The 23591-nt window shown below is 36.1% G+C and overlaps 1 protein-coding gene across 2 annotated transcripts in view; it reads right to left on the bottom strand.

The window, feature by feature from the left end:
* TRAPPC12 (trafficking protein particle complex 12) overlaps positions 1-23591 on the bottom strand; it is a 53229-nt gene that overhangs the window by 21031 nt on the left and 8607 nt on the right. For both annotated transcript variants that reach the window (XM_032184406.1, XM_032184407.1), the window contains exons 4-6: positions 20668-20781; positions 19817-19955; positions 3200-3312 (exon numbers count right to left, since the gene is read on the bottom strand). In XM_032184406.1, coding sequence (XP_032040297.1) covers positions 3200-3312; positions 19817-19955; positions 20668-20781 — 366 coding nt within the window. The remainder of the gene's footprint in view (positions 1-3199; positions 3313-19816; positions 19956-20667; positions 20782-23591) is intronic.

Genomic DNA, 23591 nt, shown 5'->3' with positions numbered 1-23591 from the left:
TTCGTACGCCCTTCTGTAAATAAGGATGACCGAAGATTATTTTTCCACTTTTTCAAGTAGGTAAGTAAAACACTAGAGGTTTTTGGTTGAAAGCTCCCCAATTAATTCTGTTACAACCCAAATGGTTCCCAAGTGTCACATATAAATATTAAGAATAATGTGTAAATTCTTTATGTTATTTTCTTGGCTATGCCATAGGTTTTCATAAGCTTTCATGTGCTTTATTCTTAAACATTCCAGGTGAGATCTAGATTATTAGACTGATAGCATTCCACACAAAAATTAAAACATATATCTAAATAATGCTTTTTTTTTTTTTTTTAAATATATTTATGAGATGTCCTTTTTCATACTCTTGTTTCTATAGCTGTCTTTGAATTGCTCCAAAATACAATATATTTAATTTGGATACAAACAACTGTAGTTATATGCATGTAGTGCCTAGAAAAACTAATTGTAAAATATTACCATAGGAAGGATGGAATGTTTTCTTTGTAGTCTTCTGTGTACTTTATGTTAAAAAGGAGCCCTGGCGACTGCACTCTGCCTCTGGTGGAACCTGTCAGAAGCAATGGGAGATTGCTCCCATTAGGACTACAATTGAACATCCTAAGCTAGGAAAATCTTCTCCCAGAATGGGGAACTCCTTGGGAAGAGCCAGCAGAAGCCTCAGAGAAGCTTTCCCCAAGGGCACAAGGGATCATATAGTGATCTATGCATCTAGAGGTTGAGGGAGTAAGAATATGAGTAAACAGGTCTGTTCTTCAAGAACTTAGCAGGCAGGGAAATCCACATTTTTAATTTGCAAATGTCCTTTATTCCTATTTTATATTCTCTCGGTTCCCTTATTTAAACAAACAATCAGCCTAGGTCATGTTCAAACAAAACCTTGAAGATAGTTTAGAAGCTTCCTTAGTACAGTGGATATGCTTTAAGGATATGCACTTCAAGGAAAAGTGAGCAGGCAGAGCCACCTCAGGGTTATAAATAACTTAAGGGTCTTGTGAAGAAGTGTGTCAAGGTGTGTGTGTGGGGGAATTAATTTCCTTTTCTTTCATTCTGCTACTGACCAGTATCTTTAATCTGTGGAGAGTCATGGCTGATCACGCTGTAAACAAGATACGGCCATGTCAATAAAGTTAACCAGATGGCTGATGAACGTCCTGCTCAAGTCACTTCCTCATTCGCATCATACAATTCTCTCCCTCCTTTACAAGATAAGGAACTTCAGTCAAATTTTGGGATCTAGTCACACTTTCATTACTGAAGAGTGACAGCACAATACTTAAAACCAGATCATACAAAAACAAGATATGAAACACCTGGTCTGCTGCAGACCAGGGCAGGCAAATGTCAGTAGGCCCAGAAATCCTGCATCAGAGCAGTATAACATATCCTGGAAAAAAATAAAAATACTTTTAAATTGAGGAGGACTGTTTATGAAGGACAATGCTGGAGAGAACTTGGCAGTAATGTTATTAGATGAGATGGTCACAAACAGATAACATCATTCATGAAGTGCTAAAAAGTAGCACTTCTTGGCCAAATTAGATCTTTCTCTCAACTGTTTCCAAATTAATTCCTTCCAACTCTACAACAAATGCCACATTAATTTCTTATTACTTCAACCTTTCATCTTTTTCCCTCATAAAAGAAATAACTATTTTTAACTGTAAACACTTGGTTATACTTGGTTACCCTAGTAACTGTGCTGGAAGCAAGTTGGTTTTTATATACATAAGACCACAGTATCTATACAACTGGCAATTACCAAATTCCTACACTTGCATTATTCAATTTATTTTCAGAAGTAAATATAGGAAGCTTCCAAGGAATACCCAAAATAATCACGTGCGTTTATCTCATATACAGTTCCGAATTTTCAAATGTCACAGGTAAAGCAATAGTGCTTCATTTCTTCTAGAGGTTAGCACAATGTAACATTCGTACATAACTGTTCCATTACACTAGTAGGGGAGATCTCTGTTAAAAGCATTTAAGGATGAATGATTAATGCTCAGGGTGTTGGGTTTAGTGGGTAAGGCTTGTGCTTACAATACCACCACTCCAATTCCAGCACTGACAAATCTCATATTATAATTCAGGCCCAAATTTTGCAATGTTGCAACTTGACAAAACAAGTAATTCGCCTCAGGCCCCAAAACAACAACAAAGAAAGCTTCATCAAAATAAACAAACAAACCCCAAAACAAGCTCAGCAGTTCGTCTTTATATTCCCATTTATAAAGACTGTCATTCATTTCCAAAGCCGGCTATCCAGACTATTGCTGAAGGATGGAGCAGAATCTTTTGATCATGACTGCTCTCGGGAGACCCTACCTGGAGCACTACATTCAGGCCTGGGGTCCCCAGCACAGGAGAGACCCAGACCTGCTGGAGCAGGTCCAGAGGAGGGCTGTGGGGCTGATCAGAGGCGTGGAGTGCTTCTCCTATGAAGACAGGCTGATGGAGTTGGGGTTGTTTAGCCTAAAAAGAAGGCACTGGGCAGACCTTATAGCGGCATTCCAGTACCTAAGGGGGCCTACAGGAAAGCTGGGGAGGGACTCTTTGTCAAGGAGTATAGGAACAGGACAAGAGGGTAATGGTTTCAAATTAGAAGGGGGTAGGTTTAGATTACGTATAAGGAAGAAATACATGATGGGGTGAGAAACCGTAACAGGTTGCTCAGAGAAGCTGTGGATGCCCCATCCCTAGAAGTGCCAAGGCCAGGTTGGATTGGGCTTTGAGCAACCTGGTCTGGTGGGAGGTGTCCCTGCCTATGGCAGGCGGGTTGGAACTAGATGATCTTTAAGATCCTTTCCAACCCAAACCATTCTATGATTTTACAATTAACAACTGTTTTGAACTAGCTGGATGCTGCTGAGTGAGGGAAAAAATCTCCCACATGCCCTTGAACATGTCTGCTTAATACATCTGTTCTGTGTCTTGTTGGGCAGAAGCACGAAAGCAAGAGAACTGTATTTGCACTGTTTTACTCATTTTAGTCTGAGCTGCTAAGCAGAGGAGAAGAGGATGCTGTATCCTAAAATGGAAGAGACTTAATTACTTCTATTAGTGAGTTCCTTCTCTGAATCAAGATGGAATCCAAAATGTCCTAGTTGAAACAATGTTCTATTTCAGGACAGTGAAATGTATTTCCTAAACAGTAAGAAATAGCACTGCATAGAGAAGTTGTTACCTTGGCGCAGATTATCTTCATACTGTGCAGTCTATCCAGTGACTCCTGAGGATTACCTAGGTACTGAGGAAGTTCAGCATGTAAAATCCGCATGGAGAAAGGAACCATGGAACCTAGAATCATAATTAACTTCATTAAATGTGTTTGCTATAATGATGAGTGTGTACATCCCAAAGGTATTTCTCACTAGTATACATGACACAAAGACCATTTTACCTTCATATTCTTTTTGTCTCTTGATGAAAGATGAGAAAATAACAACCTTTTTCTTAGCTATAACATGCAATGTTATATGTTTTAAATATTATTTATGTATATATTTATATATTTATTTTACATGTGAAATGTTTTAAATATGTAAACATGTATGTAACCATAACCAAGAAGGCAAGAAAAAGGTGCAACCTAATTCAGATTTTCAAGAACAAGTTGTGCATGGAAGTAAAATGTTTATTAAAGATTTTTATAAACCAGTTAAATAAACCAGTTAAAATAAAGGATTAAAAAATGGGACTTTACTCTAGTTTCCACTACCAAATTGCCCCTAACATTAATACTTATCCATATAATCAGTGCAGAAGAACAAATATGGAACTGTAGATCTTAAAAGCATTATTGCTAAAAAAAGTTATATGACCAGGGCATGCAAAAGTGCTTATGTGTAAGCTTTTTTCAAATAAACGAAGGCTGATATGAAGGACTCCTATAATAAAGGAAGAATAAGAACAGAAAATCAGAATGAGTCAAAGGAAATAATGAATAAAAACAGTATAACGAAGAACATAAAATAATAATAATATTGTAATATATTAAATCTAAAAATATATTAAGTCCCCCGTGAAATTAAGACGTTTTATAAAATAGTTCCTTTTTTTTTTCTATTAATTTCCATAGTTCTGTGTAAAGATCTGAATATGTTAGGATGAAAATAACTTCAGAGTTATAACTCTAAAGACAACACTTAGTCTGAGTTCTATTCCATTAATGTTCTCTCTTCTACCAAGAGTTACCAACTGACTATACTGTGAGACGGACTCTTCATAAAGAAAATGTATTTTATGGTTTGTTGAAAACATCTAATAGGAAAAGAATTTTAAGTAATATCCAGGAAAATAAAAGAAATGTTTTCATTTTAATATTAGTTTACTTTTATCTTGATTATTTTATTTCCCAAAGACCTAATCTTGGAAGTTTATGAGCATTCTGGCTTACTTCAAGGAGAGTTTCAGGAACTTCAGGGAATCCTAGTTCATGTAGTATCTTGCTTTCCAGCTAACCGCATATCCTTTATATAGACAATAATATTGAACGTGATCATAAACTGTTACTAATAAAAAAGCAAAACAAAACAGAAGCAAGTATAATGGGGAAACAAGCCTTGCAAAAAAAATACTGTGCTACAATTCTAATATTTTAATATAATACATTTGCTTACTTCAGGCATATTCCAATGGGATTTCCTTCTCAACTTGCCTCTTGCCTCATCTTTTCTCACAAATAGGACTCAGGAGCTTTTTATGAAGATTTTTGCACCTGTTCTTAACAGGCTTATATGTCAAAGAGGTAAATGCTATGTACAATGAGTCACTGCCTCTAGACATTTTTTGAAAGGTTGACAAAATTTTCATCACAGACCTCATTCACTAATTATGACCTTCAGAGTAAGCCAATTACATCTACATAAATTCTCTTTTGCCAAAGCTAACTATTCCCAGTGGCTTCTGTGCCTACTGCATTCCCTTAAGGAAGTACACACAAGTTTCATGCATCATCATATGTGGAATAGATATTAAGAAAACAAAACTGCACTTGAATTTCTTTTTAGTGAAATTTAAAAGGTTATTGAGCAAGTAACAAAAGATGTCAAATATTTAATCTATCTATCTTGTCTAGTACCTAGCATGACACAAGCACAGATACAAAGTTGGCAGGGGTGAAAAACAAAGGAAAGTATTGCAAAATTAAGAGCAAATTCTGAGCAAGAGCACCATGGACAAATTACTTTGCAGACAGGTGCTTTGATATTCAAGAACCTGCACTGCAAATCTATGGAAGCAAACTTGACCTTAGGCTGGTTACGTTCTCTGCCACACCTCTGGTTGACTGGAGTTCTAATTCTGCCATCAAAAAATAATAATCCTGCCAATAAGCTATGCCCCAAACCAGCTATTTTGGTAGTGTTCTTCTGTAATACTGCTAACACATAAACCATGCACCTACTGATGTACTTAACAGGATTTCCAATATAAAAGGTTAAAACAAAATGTTTTGTTCAAGCAGTAAAGCTTTGGAAAACTTGACATATAAAAGGGAAAGAATCTAAAGTTTTACATTTTTGGTTAAGGAATGACTGTGTCTAGCACTCTCAACTCTGAACAAGGCTGTATCATTCCATTCTCTTGTTAAATGTGGCAAAAGGTAAACTCAATAAACACACACAGAGAAAATCTTAATTGGTAACAGAACAGCTCAACACACAGATAGATGGATATTTAATTTAGTGCAGATGAAAGGTCTCACATCTATTTTTAGAGAAAATTATATATTTTTTTGCAAAGTACTTTTTGGGATTGCGGATTTTGGTAAGTATTGATTTTATATATTGCTGGATGAAGCCATGCAATTATGATTGATGCAATGGGAAAGAATCGCTCATTACCAAACCATATAATCCAAATTGTTGTCAGAGGATGTGAGAATAATAAATGGAACTCCAGGTCAACTTAGGCTTGACAAGAATCTACTTTATTCCCTATTACAATTAAGACCTCAGTTGTGATAAGCAGTCGGAACTATATCACCTCCAAATGTACTTTATTAATGTGTTATTTCTTAACCACCTCCTATTTCCTTCAGAGAATGTGACTAAAAAGCATACCAGAGCAATCCTTACTAAGTATGTCAGGAGTAATGACAGGTCTCACCAAAAAAAATCAGAAAGAAACACAGTGTAAAGGGCAGTCAGTGTAATGACTTTTCAAACTAGAATTTATATTACTATTTCATGCAGGAGGATTTAAAGCTCTAGCATCCATTTCTTCTCTTTGAAACTCATAACTTAACTAGTATCCTGCAAGTAATTTTACTGTGAGTATCCACCAAATTTGAGCAGTGAACTTCTGTTGCTTAATGCCTGAATAAACAGGTTGCTGAAATTATATTTAATATCTCAGAAACACTGTTTCTGCCCTCTTCCTCAGTTTCATAACAATCCTTCCAAATAGTGGAATATTTTTGGAAGAAGGCACAAAACTGCATAGGTGCTCTCACAAAAGTGTAGCAATGGGGGCAAAAAGAAAAATGTGAAAAGACACTACCTTCTACCACTGGTAAGGCTGTCTTACCACTCCATGTAAACAGTATTTTGTAATACTGTTTTTCAAGTGAAATCACTCATGAAAAACCTGCAGCACTTATCCAAGCCACTTATCCACACATACTCCTGAAATACTTATTCTATTTATAAAAAAGAAACCGAGATCTTTGGGTAAGTAAACTTCCCCTGATGTGTTCCCATCTGCAAGTAGTTTAGTTAGATGATATGAGGTATGGATTATATATCTGGTTCAGTTCCTTCATTAATAAAGTGAATTTCTGGTTAAAGAGAATTATCATGAATTTACTTTAGATTTGGTAAAGCTTTCAACAAGTGGTACTTCTATAAAGCATCAATACAGTTTACACATACTTCTTGGGAAAAAGCTATACAGCATTAATATAAAATGCATGTGAAGAAATCTGTTCATCAAAATAATTCTGTTACTCCTAGTTAACAGTTGTGTAAAAAAAATAAATTAAAAAGTGTATTAATGTATTCCATTACTGTATTGTCTGTATCTATTGTTGCACTCTCTTACTGCTTTGAGAGAAGCAACAGCAAGGTACCAAAAGCCTTTTCAGAAGATGATGATTATGAACCTTTGCTATCGAAAGGCAATAAGGTGACCTGTGTGCGTACCATGGTGGAAGAGAAAATCGAGAGCAGAACAGGTTTAGAAAAAACCTTAGTAGAGTTTCACAGGGTGAACAAGAAATGAAAAAAGTGAAGGCAAACGATAATACGACTCTTGTGAATCTTCACCAGTGCTTCTGCAGTTCACTGACAAAATGTAAAAAGCAATCAAATAAAGAGAATCACAGAAAGTGCTGCCTGTAATACTTTCATGAGCTAACACAGCTCATTAAGAATTTTGGTCTAAACAATAGACTTCTATTTGTTTTTTCATGATGTTATCATATTGAGTGGTACCAAAGGCACATCTTCCAGACTTTTTTTGCACACAAATCCACAAAAACACAGCTTCCACTCTTGTCTTGCAAGGCACAGAAATCGATCCTTATGATTAAAAAAAAAAAAAAAGTATTTCCTCCCTTTTTTTAAATGAGGAATGTGACAAAGGAAACAGGTGAAACTTAAAAAGTTAACTGTCAAAAATTCTGCTTAAAAAAGCACAATTACAGATATTATAAAGGCAGAATTTAAGAAGCTGAATTATAAAAGAAAAATAAAGATAATTTAAGTGAAACACACGTACGATGTTTTTAAAGGTGATCAATAACAATTCTATGCTTAGTTAACTGTATTGCCTTTACATAAATCAAACATGTCAGGAAACTGAATACAACATGAAAAATAACCACTGTATGTAAATACATTTTAAGACAAGATTAAACAAAAAATAATTTTGTTTAGTAATCATAATAAGAACAGGTACTACTCAGTTTCCTAACAGATTATTCTTCCTGCATCCTTTTCACATAACACTTATGAAATTTTAAGTATTACAGTGAGACACAAGATGTAGATATGTATGCATCCAAGACACAAAACACAAGATAAGAATGAACAAACAGTATATTGCTAAGGACATTCTTAAGGTTCATTTTTCTCTGTAGGTCTCCTTTCTCTGGCCAAACTCAAACAGAAAAAGGAGGTCTACAGAGAGTGGGAATAAGGACAGATAGCCAGGGAGGAGTACAGAGACACTGTCTGAACAGCCATGGGCCAAGTTAGGAAAGCTAAGGCCCTTTTAGAATTAAATTTAGTCAGGGACATCAAGGGCAACAAGAAAGGCTTCTATAGGTCCATCGATGATAAAAGGAAGACTATGGAAATTGTGGACCCTCTCCAGAAGGAAATGGGAGACCTGGTCACCCAGGATATGGAGAAGGCTGATGTTCTCAATAACTTTTTTGCCTCAGTCTTTATTGTCAACAGCTCCAGACACAACGCCCAGGCCCCAGAAGGCAAAGGCAGGGAATGGAAGAATGATGAACTGCCCAGTGTAGGTGAAGTTCAGGTTTGAGATCATCTAGGAACCTAAAGGTGCAAAAGTCCATGTGATCTGATGAGATACATCCACGGGTCCTGAGGGAACTGGCAGATGTAATTGGTAAGCTACTATCCATCGTATTTGAGAAGTTGTGGCAGTTTGGTGAAGTTCCCACTGACTGGAATAGGGGAAACACAACCCCCTTTTTTTAAGAAGGGAAAAAACGAAGACCTGGAGAGCTACAAGCCAGTTAGTCTCACCTCTGTGCCTGACAAGATCATAAAGCAGATCCTCCTGGAAACTATGCTAAGGCACATGAAAAACAAGGAGGTGATTAGTGACAGCCAACATGGCTTCTCTAAGGGCAGATCATGCCTGACAAATCTGGTGGCCTTCTATAATGGGGCTACAATGTTGATGGATAGGGGAAGAGCAACTGACATCATCTACCTGGACTTGTGCAAAGCATTTGATGCTGTCCTCCCAGATATCCTTGTCTCTAAATTGGAGAGACATGGATTTGATGGATGGACCACCTAATGGGAAAGAAATTGGTTGGATGGTCACACTCAAGTTGTGGTCAATGACTCAATGTCCAAGTGGAGATCAGTAATGAGTAGTGTTCTCATGGGTCAGTATTGGGAGCAGCATTGTTGGTGATATCTTTGTTGGTGACATGGACAGGGGGATTGAATGCCCCCTCAACAAGTCTGCGATGACACCAAGCTGTGTGGTGTGGTTGACACACTGGAGGGAAGGGATGGCATCCAGAGGGACGTGGACTGGCTTGAGAGGTGGGCCTGTGCAAACTTCATGAGGTTCAACAAGGCCAACTGCAAGGTTCTGCATCTGGGCCAGGGCAAACCCAAATATAGGATGGGCAGGGAATGGATTGAGAGCAGCCCTGAGGAGAGGGAGTGTTGGTTGATGACAAGCTCGACATGATCCAGCTATGTCAGCTTGCAGCCCAGAAAGCCAACCACATTTTATAAAATATAAAAAGCCTTTAAAATCTGTGGAATTGTGCAAGAGATGCAACTCATTCATTAAATAACAATTAATATTCTAGAGCTCTACCCTCCTTAGACTTCTGAGGAGGATTACTGGTTATCTCTGTTGGGTCCTAGTGATTAATGCTTCTGATATGAAAAGGAAAGGTTTCCCTGAAGTTCATGGAAATAAAGGTAAGAATGAGAGATTCTCGTTTTCCACTATTACTGCACTATTTCCTTAAGTCTAGTCTTTCTTGATCATCTCTAAGGAGTAAATAAACACCCAGGCCTGATGTCAGAACATGACAGCATATAAAAGATGGCCAATCCTCTATGTAGCAGCTCCTACGAAGCTGTAGTGCATGCTGCAGTCTACTTCTAAGCATGCTCTTTCAGCTCAAAACACGTTTTGAAGAAATTTGCCATAGTACTTGTACTCTGCAGAAAAAGGGAAACTTTGTTACCAATAAAGTGGAAGAGAACGCTGTACATTAAAGAAAACAAAATTGGGCACAAGAAAAGAACGAAAGAAAAAACAAGCTAAAGAGAAAGAAACTCTGGCTAGTATACAATGACAAACAAAAAGCTATCCCTGTAACATGCTTGTTTTTTTTTTTTTTTTTTTTTTTTTTTAATAAAATTTACTTTGGAAATCAATTCAGTAGTCTATAATTACAAAAACGATCCACAGAACAACCTAGTTTAGGAGAGACCCCAAACTTCCATGTGGTATGTGAAAGGCTCCCCACTTTGCATTTCAGATCTGTTAATTACAGTAAAATAAGAAATACCCTGCATTATCAACAATGGTAGCTAAATTACAGGAAAAAAGCTTTTCTCATGAAAAACAAGAAGGCACGGGAATGCTACCAGTTCAGACAGTAAACTGCCCTAAATAGTATGATTTAATTGGAACTTTGGCAAAAATCCCAAACTGGGGGAAACTTACAGCTGGTATTAGTCCAGAAGCAGACATTTAATGGGGTGCCATCTTGCTGAAGTGGTTTGTGATGCCTGAACCAACCCTAACCCTCAGGCTCATTTTCCTCATAGAAAAGGAACTCACCATCAGGCATGATCCTAGAAACTCTCCAAAGTGTGATATAAATGAGATATCTATACAGAGAAAGGTCTAATTTCCAACATGTATACTATTGAGTTGTTGGTAATTACAGAAAAGTTCACTTGTTTGTCACATTTACAATTTGCTCATGCACAACCCATAGGTCTGTCTTGTTCCTGACATGCACGAGAGTTCTGCACAGTGTTGTATGGCACTGTAGATCCATGCTCACTGAACAACTCATGAGCACAGTTCTTGCTAAGATGAGGGCTTTTAGCACACTGAAATTCAAGGGAATTTCACATAGACTGTACCAGTCTATGTTCTTTGCCAGCACCTATTCGACAAGGCCTTTAAGGCTGGGAGACAATAACAGTGTTGACAAAACTCCTATCTAGCATTACTTGATTTTCTTTCAGTTAGCAATTTACACTGTTACACTGAAGTCACACATCAAACTAGAAAATTTGAATATTTAGGAAGTCCACATAGCAATGGAGAAGCATGTGCACATTTATGTGTAACACAATCCTCTTCAAGACCTAATCCAACAATTCTTTAAGCGGGGGGATTAATTTGATTTGAGCAAACACTAGATCACAGGTATTTCATTCTATCTAGTCTTTTTTCTACTATATTGCAAACTCTAAATATTTCACCTAGCTATACTGTTGAGTCTAATAACTTATTTGCTTAAAGCCTAAGTTCAGAAAACACTAATATGAAAGCATGAGGACACTTCTTCAAAAGTTTGCTCCAATCTGTGCCACCTTCACTGGGAAAGCAAACTTGTGTTTCACTGGAACTTCAGTATCAAGCTATCACATCCTGCTGAAAGTTTTTTCTTGTGCTTTGTGCTACATGTATTTATTCACTCTCATTTCAAAATCCCGTTTAGAGATACTGTTTTCCATGGAGAAATCCTGTGTTCTTCATAAAAGTGTGGTTGTTCTTTTAATAAAAGTGTCAAAGCACGCTGTTGAAATGGTGTAAATTAGTGAAGGGAAAAAACAGCAAAACTTTCAAAAAAAGATTTTAAGAGTGAGTAGTTGAAAAAGAAGGTTTAGAATAGAAAGTGTTTCTTGATCTTATTCATCACTATAATTGAAATCTCATTATAATTAATTGTCAAAGTATTGAAGCAAACTTCTGTTGATATTTGGCTAAAAAGAAAAAAAAAAAAGAAAAGAAAGGATAAAAGAAAGACATGCTATAGTTGTACATCTCCCTCAAGACTGTTGCAAGATTGTGCCATGAACTTTAAAAACACATGCTACGAGACAAATAACGTCATTATTCTGTAGTGCCTTCTACAAAATAATGAAGGGCTAAGGACATCGTTTTAAACTGACAAGAAGATAAAAGTATTTTCTTTCTCTTCCATCTCCTTTTCTGATGAGAAAGAGAACTTGCTCACTTTACTTAGCGACAAGAAGAAATTCAAGGACAAGAATGCAAACTCCTTTCTAAAATTCTAATTGTTCAAGCAGAACATAAATCTTTCCTGCAACCAAACCAGAAAAAGAAGCAAATGTTAATAGGATGAAACAATACTATACATATCACAGAGAGTGTTTCTGATGGGAATGGATGCATTCCAGATGGAAGGAGTAGATCATAAACTGCGTCTGAGACTTTAGAAAACATTGTAATTTTCATTTTATACCATCTAGTTAACGGGAGAACAATTGGGAAGAGGTAATGACATTTGTTGATGTTTCCAGTTGATCAATAACAATAGTGTTATGAAGGTCTAAAGGGCAGGTTGTAGAATTCAGTACAAAATTTAATTAAAAAGCAGATTAACAGTAGAGAAAAAACTATACTTGCTTCAATAAACAGTGTTGCATTGGGGAAAAAACAAGAAAGACTGAGTACATTAACATTAAGCTGTAACAGAAATAACTATGCTTACTAGATTAAGTATTTTTTGGGAAAAAAAGAATGACATTATATTGTCGTAAATTCTTCACCTACTTAGTTGTTGTTAGGCCACATACTTAATGCACAGAGTGCCTTACTCTAACACAAATTTCTTTGCAAAAGGTTCCTATGTAAGTGGAAATATATATCATGTGAGAGTCCTCTGGGGATACAAGGATTTTAAATAAACACTGGATTTTGGCATGGGCTGACTTCTGCAAAGCTATTTTGAATCAAAACCATGCCCTCTATTCTATTTTACTCAGTACGAAATTAAACAAGGCAACATAGCTTTATGTATACCACCACAGAAATATTTAAAGCAAGCAGCATAGCCTGCAATTAAAATATTTACTTGTGACCACTGGACAATGTCTTTTTTTTTTTCCACTCTTCCGCATGCTGCAGAAGTGATGCCCTCTTATACAGCAAAATCGTGTCCACTAATCATAGATGATTTCAACAAAGGCAATACCCTACAATTACTGCCATGTCTTGAAATTTTATTTTTAAGTTTAATAAATCTTCTTCCAGCTTGATGTTCTACTTGTAACCTCTATTGACCATTTCACAGTAATTTTATTCATTGAAAATGAATAATGGAAAAATAGTATCATTTTAAGACATTTTTTTTTTTAAGCTATCACTTCTAAAAACAGTGCATCTATTTTTTTCCTCAAAGAATATGTTTTTTGATTGTCACTTTGGTATGAATTAGTCTCATTCATATATATGAGACTAATATGAGACATATATATACACCAGCATACAAAAGGCAAAAATGAAAGTTAAAAAAGGTCTCTTAAAAACAAAATTCATACTCCAACAGCATGGGAGCACAGATGGATTAGATACTAAGATCAGGTAGAATTTTCTAAGACCACAGATTTCGTTTTTTTAATTTTATTTATTTTTTTTATGAACAGCTGCACGTTTTCCTATCATAACATTGACACCACCTCATGCCAAGCAAATTCAAAGTAAAGCCCTCAACTGCAGCAGCCCTTTTAGAGCAATAAAATGAGGATCCCAATGGCTAGTATTTTTATCTTTTTTATCATTTTTATCAGAGTTTATTTCTCATCTGCCTTCTAAAGCTTATTCAACAGATTTTAAATGACAAAAAATGCAGCAGTAGGGCAAATGACCATTTACTGGAAGTATAAAGCAGGATCTTAATATTAAAAAAACAAAAATAAAAGGAAAACTGCAAATCCTTCCCTTAATTGGGTAAAAAAAGAAACACAAAATCTAAAGAGGTATTCTGCTTTATGCAGGCACAGACTCACAGAGGTGTATATGTGTGCATTTATACGCACACATTTACATATGTCTACAACAGCACAGTCATACAATTTATCCTCATACATTTTTAAGAGTGATGATACAGTGACATTGAATGTAGGTTTCACTGGCCATCAAAGAAAACTAAGTAAAAAATCCAGATTCAACAGAATATTTAGTTCCCAAGCTTTTGTTTATTATTTTCACTCCAAAAAGACTGAAGAGATAGGAGCAAAAATGCTCATAACCACTGAAAGAAAACGTTTTGAAAATTTTATCTGAAATTGCACGCTTCCATATGCTTCACAATGTAAGTGCACATGAGCTAAGAGTACAGAGATATTCCGAATTAAAATCTGGCTTTGAAAGCTTTCAAAAATATTTTTTTCAGTAATCTGGAGTTGTTATTTGCACTGAAGCAAGGAAAACTGAAGAGAAAGAATGAAAAAAAAAAAAAAAAAAGAAAAAACAAAGCCTCCAACTCCCACCCTCCCCAAACCAAACTACCCAACCGATCCCCAGAGAAACAACAACAACGAAAACCAAAGAGTTGCCATACCACAAAGTCACAAAGGGATCACCATAAATCTTACCTACCGATAGCTGCAGTAAGGCAGAATTTTAAGGAATACTACATAAAGTTGCCAGTGTCTATAATGACTATGTAGCCTTGGGAAAGAAAGCACAATTAAATATTTTGGCAGTACTCCATGCTCTTAAAATTGTACATATATTTGTTAACTCAAGTATCTATATTATCTTAGAAAAAATTGTATTTGCAAGTCTGACTACTCTGAATACCCATCTGGAACCACAACACTTTTATTCAATCTGTATTAGATGATTTTATAGTTGGAAGGTAACTGTGGAACACAACAGACTGAATTTAAAGAGACCATAAAGGGATGTACATGGAAATATATATCACCATTATATACTGCAACCATCAAGTTGAAAAGAATATGACCTCATGCTTCAGTTCATATTTAAGTTGAACATACCAACTTGGATCGTAAGCTGATTGTAAGGACAATGAGGCTGGATGGATCTAACCTGCTGGTTGTACACATCTTGTGTGAATACAGCAGGATTAAGGCGTGGGAACAGCTATCACACTTTCCTTATAGAGTTTTGATTGGGCAGGGGGAGAGAGAGAGAGGCTGTTCCCAGGCATGTGCGAGAGAACAAGCAATTCTGTTCTGGCTAGCATTACACTATGCAGTCCTGGATTATTGATAAAGGAATTTATTATACATGCATTGTTAACAAGCTAATTTAAATAATAAAATAGATATAAAACATTCATATATTTTGGTTGAAATATATTAGTAGGAATCCACAATCCACTGCTGTCTGGTAATCCTACATATAATTTTGCGGTGTAACAAGCATAAAAGGAAGAGTTTTGTTTCAACATTATAATTTTGATTCATGGTATATAAATGGAGTTAGCACTTAAAAGTCAATTTAAGAAATGAGACTATAGATAGAAACAATGTAAACATTAATTGCACCATGTACAGTACTTTGCATCATTTCTTTATATTCAAAATATTCATAATAAGGGATGAAAAACATTAGATTTTTTTTCTGTGTTTTTGGTGCTTGAGATAAGGAAAGTTTATATAGCTCTGCTTCTTATAGCAATGAGGATAGTCCTTCATTCATTCATCGCAGGGGAGCATACCTCAAAGAATTTAAATTCTAAGTAAATGTAGGAGGTGGGGAAGATATTCTATCAATTTAACTTAACATGGTGAATAAGGTCAACTTAATTTCCATCTGAAGCTTTCCCAGAGCTCTTTTCTTTCCCTTTTGGCAATGCCACTAGCCTCTCTTTTGTCTTGATGTTTTATATAGCATTCGCAGCCATGGATCTGTGCATGGATCCCACTACCATTTTCTTCATCACAGTTCTAGGATCTAATATTTCAAAGATCTTCCTTTCCTGATTTCTACTCTCTCTTCATTTTGTCACCTCCATTACCTGTAGGCATGCACTATTTGAGAGGGCAGGGGTGGAGTCTGCTGTGATCCTTGTATTAACCAGTGAAATAAGTTAAGTCACTCCTTGATCCTTCCTGCTTGATGTAGAACAGAGATTAAACTGGTCTCATTTCCTAGTAAAATCTTAAAATCGCTCAGATATGGATTTAATTCTTCCAAATTCCATTTTTCTTTTTTCCGTATTTATTTAATCTTTTCCGCTTTCCCTTAGCTGCAAAGCTGTTTCTTATCCTTTGATAATGTGGGGAATATTTTTACCTAAATATTTTTATACATAAAAATTTACTGCTGTTTTTGTCATTTGCACCTATGGCATCATTTGAAGGAGTGTCTGTTTTACAGCAGCTAAAAGGCAGCTGTCACTCATCAACAAGTTCTGTCAGCAAGGAAGGACCAGCTCTGCTGTAACAGTCAGGATTCCAGTTTGTCTTGCTAGTAGGGCTCTTGCATTTCAAAAAGCCTTTGTACACAGGAATTCCAAGCAGAAAACAAGAACTGTACTTTGGCCCATATGGTCACCCACCTCTCTGCTTGACTGCAGAAATAACTGTATTTTGTAGTAGATTAAAATAACAAAGGTACCTGTTTGGAGGCAGCACAGAAGAAACTTTTTCAGTAGTAAACTATAGAGGGGAAAAAGTCCCTATTGCTATGTTTTTTGTGCAGCATTCTTAAATTCAGTAGTTTGTCATACATGTGCACGTGCATCACCATTTCTAGAAATCAAGGGCAGCGAGAAGCAGAAAAATCTGATTTCATATGCTTACTACTATTATTATTTTGTAACAGATAGTTACTTAGGTTGGGAACCAGCGTCCCAGATTGCTTTATGCACACGTCTATTATAGGGCTGGATTTTTGTCGTCATTCTTGCAACTCATGGCTTACAGAATTCTTTATAGGGTTTTGTCTTTCAATTATAAAGTCTATTCATCTTTTTTTTTTTTCTATTCCACTTTTATTCATAACTTCTGCTTCTGTGTTCCTTATGACAGTTCATAAACTCTCTCATATCAGCTAACATAACATGTCCTTTCCATTGGTAATGCCTGGGTGTTTCTGAAAGAGCCAAGGATTACAATAAAACATTAAAATGCTATTTCATTCCTTTATGAGATAATTTGCATTTGTTTCTGGTTAATAGACCAGTAAGTTACAGAAAAGTTAATGCTACCAAAATGAGTGTTCTAAAAGCTACAATAATTGAGAATAATTTATTTTGAGTTAAGAAGAAAAAAACTGTATAAAAGAGATGGCTTTTATTTCCCTAACCAGAGCTCTAGATGCTTACTTTTTCTTCCTCCTCCTTTCCCCTTTTCTTTCTCTTTGTGATGATACAGCATCATCTTTACTCCTTTAACATGAAATCAGTCTTCTGCATTCAGATTGCAAATGCCTAAATTAGTAATGCATTGTTAAATATTTAGTTGCATGGGCTCTAGAAACTGCTTTCATGATGTACACTTTCTTATGAACTGCTCGCAATCCCAGTACAAGTTTTTAAGGTGTGACACAATTGTGAACATAGCGATATACATGTACTACTGTGTGCTGCAATAAAACTGACACTTTCAGATGGGTAGTAAAAGTTTTATTTATATATATATATTTATAATATATATAGCATATAATAGTATGACTCTAGACATCACTCAACTATTGGTTTAGCATATTTCACTAAGTCTGTATTACTTTTCTGACCTTACTATTGACCACTGCAGCTTGAGATTTTGGTAGAAATAAACAAAACAAAATACCCCCAAAAATTCACACAACTATTTATGTGTCTTTATTTATTCAAGCAGTGCTATTAATTTATTATTTGTAATGCTGCAAAAGGTAAAGAAAACATTAGTTCTTCTGCTGGCTTAGGATGAAAAGAGACAATATTTGTAAAGCATGAAAATGTTGGTAAGTCAGGAAGAAAACTAAAGCACGGAAGAAAGGGTCAAGAATTCACTCCAAGGCAAGGTGGAATACAAGGAACAGTGTGTCAGAGATCCCAGGAGCCTTCTAGTCTACTTGTGGATGAAAGCACAAGACTGCTGTTGCCATTCACAGAATCACAGAATGGCCAAGGTTGGCAGAGACCTCTGAAGATCATCTAATCCAATCCCCTGCCAAGCAGGATCACCTAGGGCACATTGCACAGGATGGCATCCAGGTGGGTTTGGAGTATCTCCAGAAAAAGAGACTGTACAACCTCCCTGGGCAACCTGTTCCAGTGCTCTGTCACCCTCACAATAAAGAGGTGCCCCCTCATATTCAGTCAGAACTTCCAGGCCTCTTGTCCTGTTGCTGGGCACAACTGAAAAGAGACCAGCTCCATCCTCTCAACTCCCTCCCCTCAGATACGTATATACATTAATGAGGTCTCCCCTCGGTGGTCTCTTTTCCAGGCTAAACAGTCCCAGTTCTCTCAGCCTGTCCTCATATGACAGGTACTCCAGAACTCTCATCATCTTCATAGCCTTCCTGTGGACTCGCTCCAGTAGTACCATGTCCCTCTTGTACTGGGGAGCCCAGAACTGGACACAACACTCCAGGTGTGGCCTCACCAGGGCTGAGTAGAGACGGAGGATCACCTCCCTTGACATGCTGGAAACATTTTTCCGAATGCACCCTACGATAACATCGGCCTTCTTGGCCACAAGGTCACACTGCTGGCTCATAGTCAGCCTGCTGTCCACTAGCATTCCCAGCTCCCTCTCTGCAGAGCTGCTCTCCACCAGGTCAACCCCAGCCTGTACTGGTTCTTGGGGTTATTCCTCCCTAGGTGCAGGTCCCTGTACTTGCCCTCACTGAACTTCATGTGGCCTTCTTGGCCACATGTTGCCCTTCATGTTGCCCTTCTTGGCCCAACCCTCCCACCTGTCGAGGTCCCTCTGAATGGCAGCACAGCCCTCTGGGGCTCCTCAGCAACCTCAAAATCCCTCCATCATTCTAGGTTAACCCATTGAGACTACCAGCACTTCACATAAAATGGACCCTATTTTTTTTTGGATGGTGGCCCTATCTATTAAAATTACATTATTTACAAGCATTTTATTGTAAATGGTTGTTCAAATACGAAAGCCAAAGAATGATAAGATAACTTGCACCAGAGAGAATTTAATAGATTTAGAAAAAATAAAATTTTGAAGTAGTGTGGAATGGGAGTGAAATTACTCTTAGAAAATTTGTCAAACTCAGACTCTTGGAGTATCAGAATATCCTGGGAAATAGAACTACTAGGTTAACCTAGCGGCAGCAGTGAGAGTGCATTTGAGTGCATTTGCAACTCAAGATAAAACCCTTAAACAACTGAAGCAGGTGGTTTCTTTTTTCCTCTTCATCAACAGGACACATGATAAACTATTATTGTGTGCACGGAGATGTGAGTATGTGAGTATTAGCCTGTCTACTGTCCGTTAGCAACTCTGGAATCTATGGGCCAACAATACATGCAGAAAGCTCTATAGATACTAGTCTTCTACAGCTTTGGGGAGAAAAGGAAAATGAAAGAACAAAAAATACCAAACAGGTCTTGAACAGTAGGGAAAGATTGTGCTTTCCCCCTTCCACTGTGAAAAGCCATAGAACAATTTAAAGCTATATTAAATATCAGAAAACTCATATAAGGAAAGCTTATTAATGCTGCCCATATAAACTCTCTCATGATCTTTAACAGGTGTTTTTGGTGAGAATGAACTCTTACGGTTTATTAATTTAAATACTCTAGAGCTAGAATATTTTATCATATTTACTTGTTAAAAACATCCCTCTCTCAAATCAATGCTGTATCAGCAGCATGTAATACACTGCCCATCTAGACTGTGATGGAGTAGCTTCACTCCTTATTTTTACTTCACTACCGCTGTAACACAAACATTACTTTAACTTAGTAGTTAATCACGTTCTATTTTTGGGGAAAAAAAAAAAAAAAAGAAAGAAAGAATCAAAGGATCACCAATGCTTTAGATTTTAAAAAAACAAACCAAAATCCATTATTTCTGTGAAGACTAGAAAAAATAGTAATAAAAAACCACCACTAATTCATGGTTAAAATAAATGTTTTATAAATCAAGTATCCTACCTTTTCGTCCAGGGTATACATGAGGGTAATATTCATAATAAAGATCAGGCTGGTCCAAATTTCCAAATGGTTCAAATTCCATTTCTGCATTTTGGAAGAGATTCAGTTTTACGAGTAGTGCTAGCCTCACAAACCACAGCTAAAAATGATTATATATAAAAAAAGAAAAGATGAAATCTGTTATTCTCTTTAATCACAAGACACATCTAAACACAACTTTGACTAAGTTTTTCTGATAAAGTTGAGTGAAGAAATTCTATGCTACTTGCTGGTAAGAATCAGGATTTATATTTACTTGCATATTCACAGAACACTTTTCCAAAGACCATTACAACAAAACTCAGAGGAGTAATGTTTTGTTTCTTTGTAAAGATATGGAAAAGTTGAAGACAAATTTTGGGTTTGTCCATGATGGTAATTGTTGAGGGATCTCCCTGTCCTTCCTTAAACAAGCTTTTTCCATATTTTCTCCCTTTGTTCCTTTAAGGAAGGGGAGTGAGACAGCAATGTGGCAGAGTTTAGGTGCCCATCAGTGCCCATGAACTTCATGCAGTGAGTCTTTTAAGACAGAAAAACTTACTCCTTTTATAAATGTCATTACTTTTCAAAATATACAGTCAAGACAGAATTTTACTTTTTAAAACTGTTTTGTTTAAAATGAAGACCTACTTTACATAAGCAAACAGAAAAAGTGACTTGGTACAATGCCTTATTAAGTCTAATTTTTAGGAACAATTAGGAAAACAAGTCTGACTACGTAAAAATAAAAATAATTAAAAAAAAATTAAAATATATATATTCCACAGTGAGTATGCTGGGAAAAAGCAACAAGGGGGTATCTTTGAACATACCTGCAAAGAATCTGTTGTATGGTTAGTAGGTAGTCCACTTTTTTTGTAGCCTTGACCATGAGCAGTTAGAAGACGTCCACACAAGTCAACTGCTGCCCTCCAGTTTTTACTGCTCTGGGAAGCAGGAAAGAATAAGTAGCAAAAACATAAATGTGCAACCCCTAAAATACACAAGCACTTGTTTTGTCTGAAGCAGCTACGTATAACCATCAGTAAAAATGACAAGGTCAGGAAAGCTGGCAGGTAATAGGCACAGTGTCGTTTGTCAAAACTGCATGTGTAATTAGGTAAAAAGTGAAGTCAAGCATGAAAGAAAGCAGTATTATCAGATCACTAAATCAAAAGAATACACAATACCATGTGGGTCTTAAACTTAAAGCTGTATCACGTTTGCTAATACACTTGCAATATTTAAAGTTTTGCCTTCTCCTCAAAAGAAGAAAATAATGCCACACAATCACATCCACTCTACTGTTATAAAGTTCTTAAAGCCTATTCCTGCAGCACTGAATTCAACATTTCAGATTATAAACCCTGGTGTAGTTCATGTAATGAAAATGCCTTCTAAACATTGCCCAGAACATGGAATTTCTAGCAATTAAGAACAAAGGAAGAAAAATAATTTAATGTATAAAATGATAAATTCAAAATCATAAAAATGCTTTCAACTTTAAAATGTAAACATCTGAATTTTCACTGCTTTGCTAACTTTACAATATTCTTACATATATTTTTTCGTTCATTAAACAAAATTATCCCTAGTTATACAAGTCACACTGTACTGTCACCTCTGTCATCCAATTAGCCTTGTATCTGCTAACGCAGCCATGTAAATACCTAATAAAATTAAAAAAAAAAAAAAAAAGACAAAGAAAGCCTTCATGGGTTTAGGCTATCTTATTTTATACAGAACAATCTTCTCAAGGGACACAAGTCCAGTAGACACACATCATTATAAAATTAATATCTCTTGTTACATGAAAGTCATCTTTTTTCTAGTGGAATTTATTAAACACCGCAAATATAATGATAAATGTAACAGAGAACTGGCATTTTGTCTGATAAAACATAAAGGAATAGAATATATATATTTCAGTGTTTGCAAAGTTCAGATACCTTGAACTGGCATTTCATTAAATTCTCCCTAACATTTAGAGTTTGGAAAATGTGTCAATAAAGGAATCAGATAGGAAAACTACTAGTGGCAGAGAGATTTCATACTCTGGCCCCTATTTTGCAGCCACACTAATTCAAAGGGCAGCTACAGCAGTGCACTGGCCACATCATCTTTCATCTGCGTTGTCATACTGCAGGTAGAAAATTTCAATTCCACTGGAAATGCAGAAGTTGGCCAACAGAACAACCATGAAGCAGCATAGGAACTTCTGAGATGTATACAATCTTATGGAAGAGCAAGAATTGATATGTATATATTTTTAATATTTTTTAGGATACTTTATTAAAAAAGGAAGAAGTTTAATCATCTGAATTTTCACTACATGTGAAAGACTGCATTCTGGTTCTATTATGAATATATTCATTGATTTGGACTGAAAAAAAAAAATACTACCAAGTACCTGACCACCACTCTCTCACATTTAACTGTTCTTTAAAAGTCTCCCCCTGCAGGCCAATTTTACTTGATTTTTTGAATTACGGTTGAACAAAGAGAGTGTATGACCGCAGAAGTATTCTTACTCATTCTTTGTATGCAATAGTTTACGTTGTTTTCCTCAATGAAAGTACTGCAGCTCAGGTGATGCAACTAACAGGACTAATACCCACGTGGTAAACAAGGAAAGTCATGCAGAAGAGACAGAATGAATAGTAAAACTGTGAAAGAAGCTTGCAGACTGGATGTCTGCGGAATGTATGTTCAATGACAAGTGAACTCACCTGGCGCACAAAGAGAATTTCTAACATTATTCGGCTTCTCAGGCAAACAACTGGGACTTAGAGGTATGCTACTGAAATTTCATCCAATAAATTGATGCTTTTTAGTTGCAGAAATTCAACATCCCCCCTCAAGCCCTTTAAGCCCCCAACTACTGTTTGTGTTGCTTGTGTCTCCAATCTTCTCTCAAATCGGCTACAAAAATGTTAGAAATTGAAAGCTAAAGGAATACAAAAAAGTAACTGTATTTTTAAGGAGAATTTCTAACTTCTTAAAGTAAATACGTATGCCATACAATTGTATCCAAGTTTGTTATAATTGAAAATATATGCAAAAGCATATATTAATCACATGCAAAAGTAACACTATATGATTTTTTTTTTTTTAAAATAGACTCAAAGGGAGTCATTAACTCTACATGTAACACCATTAAAGTGATTAAAATGTCCTCCTCCACTAGCTATGACATTCTTCTCCTCTGTAAACTACATTTGTAGAGCACTTTCACATCAGTTAAGAAAATGTAGTTAGTAACCCTTTCCTGGTCTAGTAACTTGGAGAAATTAAAGAAAATTAGAGAAACTTAGAGAAATTACTGCATGCTTAGAGCAACTGTTGCATATTTATAGGTGTAAGATTGTGGACTTTTTTTAGGTATGACACCTATCGAAGAGAATTTTCCTATGACCGCAAACACCTTACAACTCAAAACATCAGAAAGGTCTCTAGCAAGAAATACTGTGCTATTTGTTCAAATAATTGAAGTTAATTAAAAAGTTAATTCAAAATATAGAATAGGAGGAACTAAGATAACTTGAACTTGCATTTGTACAAGTATGTGTAGTTTTTATTCGATGCTGTAAAACAAAGCAACACTGAAGACAGGTTATTACATGCACTTAAGCAAGAGGTAAATGCATGTTCCTACACCAGATTAACAAAGCTTTTTAGAAACTTAGATTTTCTGTTTTCAGTTGAAATACATAAATACTTCGCGTCTACAGCCTCAAAGTTGTAAAACTAGTTCAAC

This window comes from Aythya fuligula, chromosome 3 (assembly GCF_009819795.1).
Source record: "Aythya fuligula isolate bAytFul2 chromosome 3, bAytFul2.pri, whole genome shotgun sequence".
Classification (NCBI taxonomy): domain Eukaryota; kingdom Metazoa; phylum Chordata; class Aves; order Anseriformes; family Anatidae; genus Aythya; species Aythya fuligula.
The sequence above is the reverse complement of the archived record's forward strand: the minus strand, read 5'-3'. Positions and strand labels throughout refer to the sequence as shown.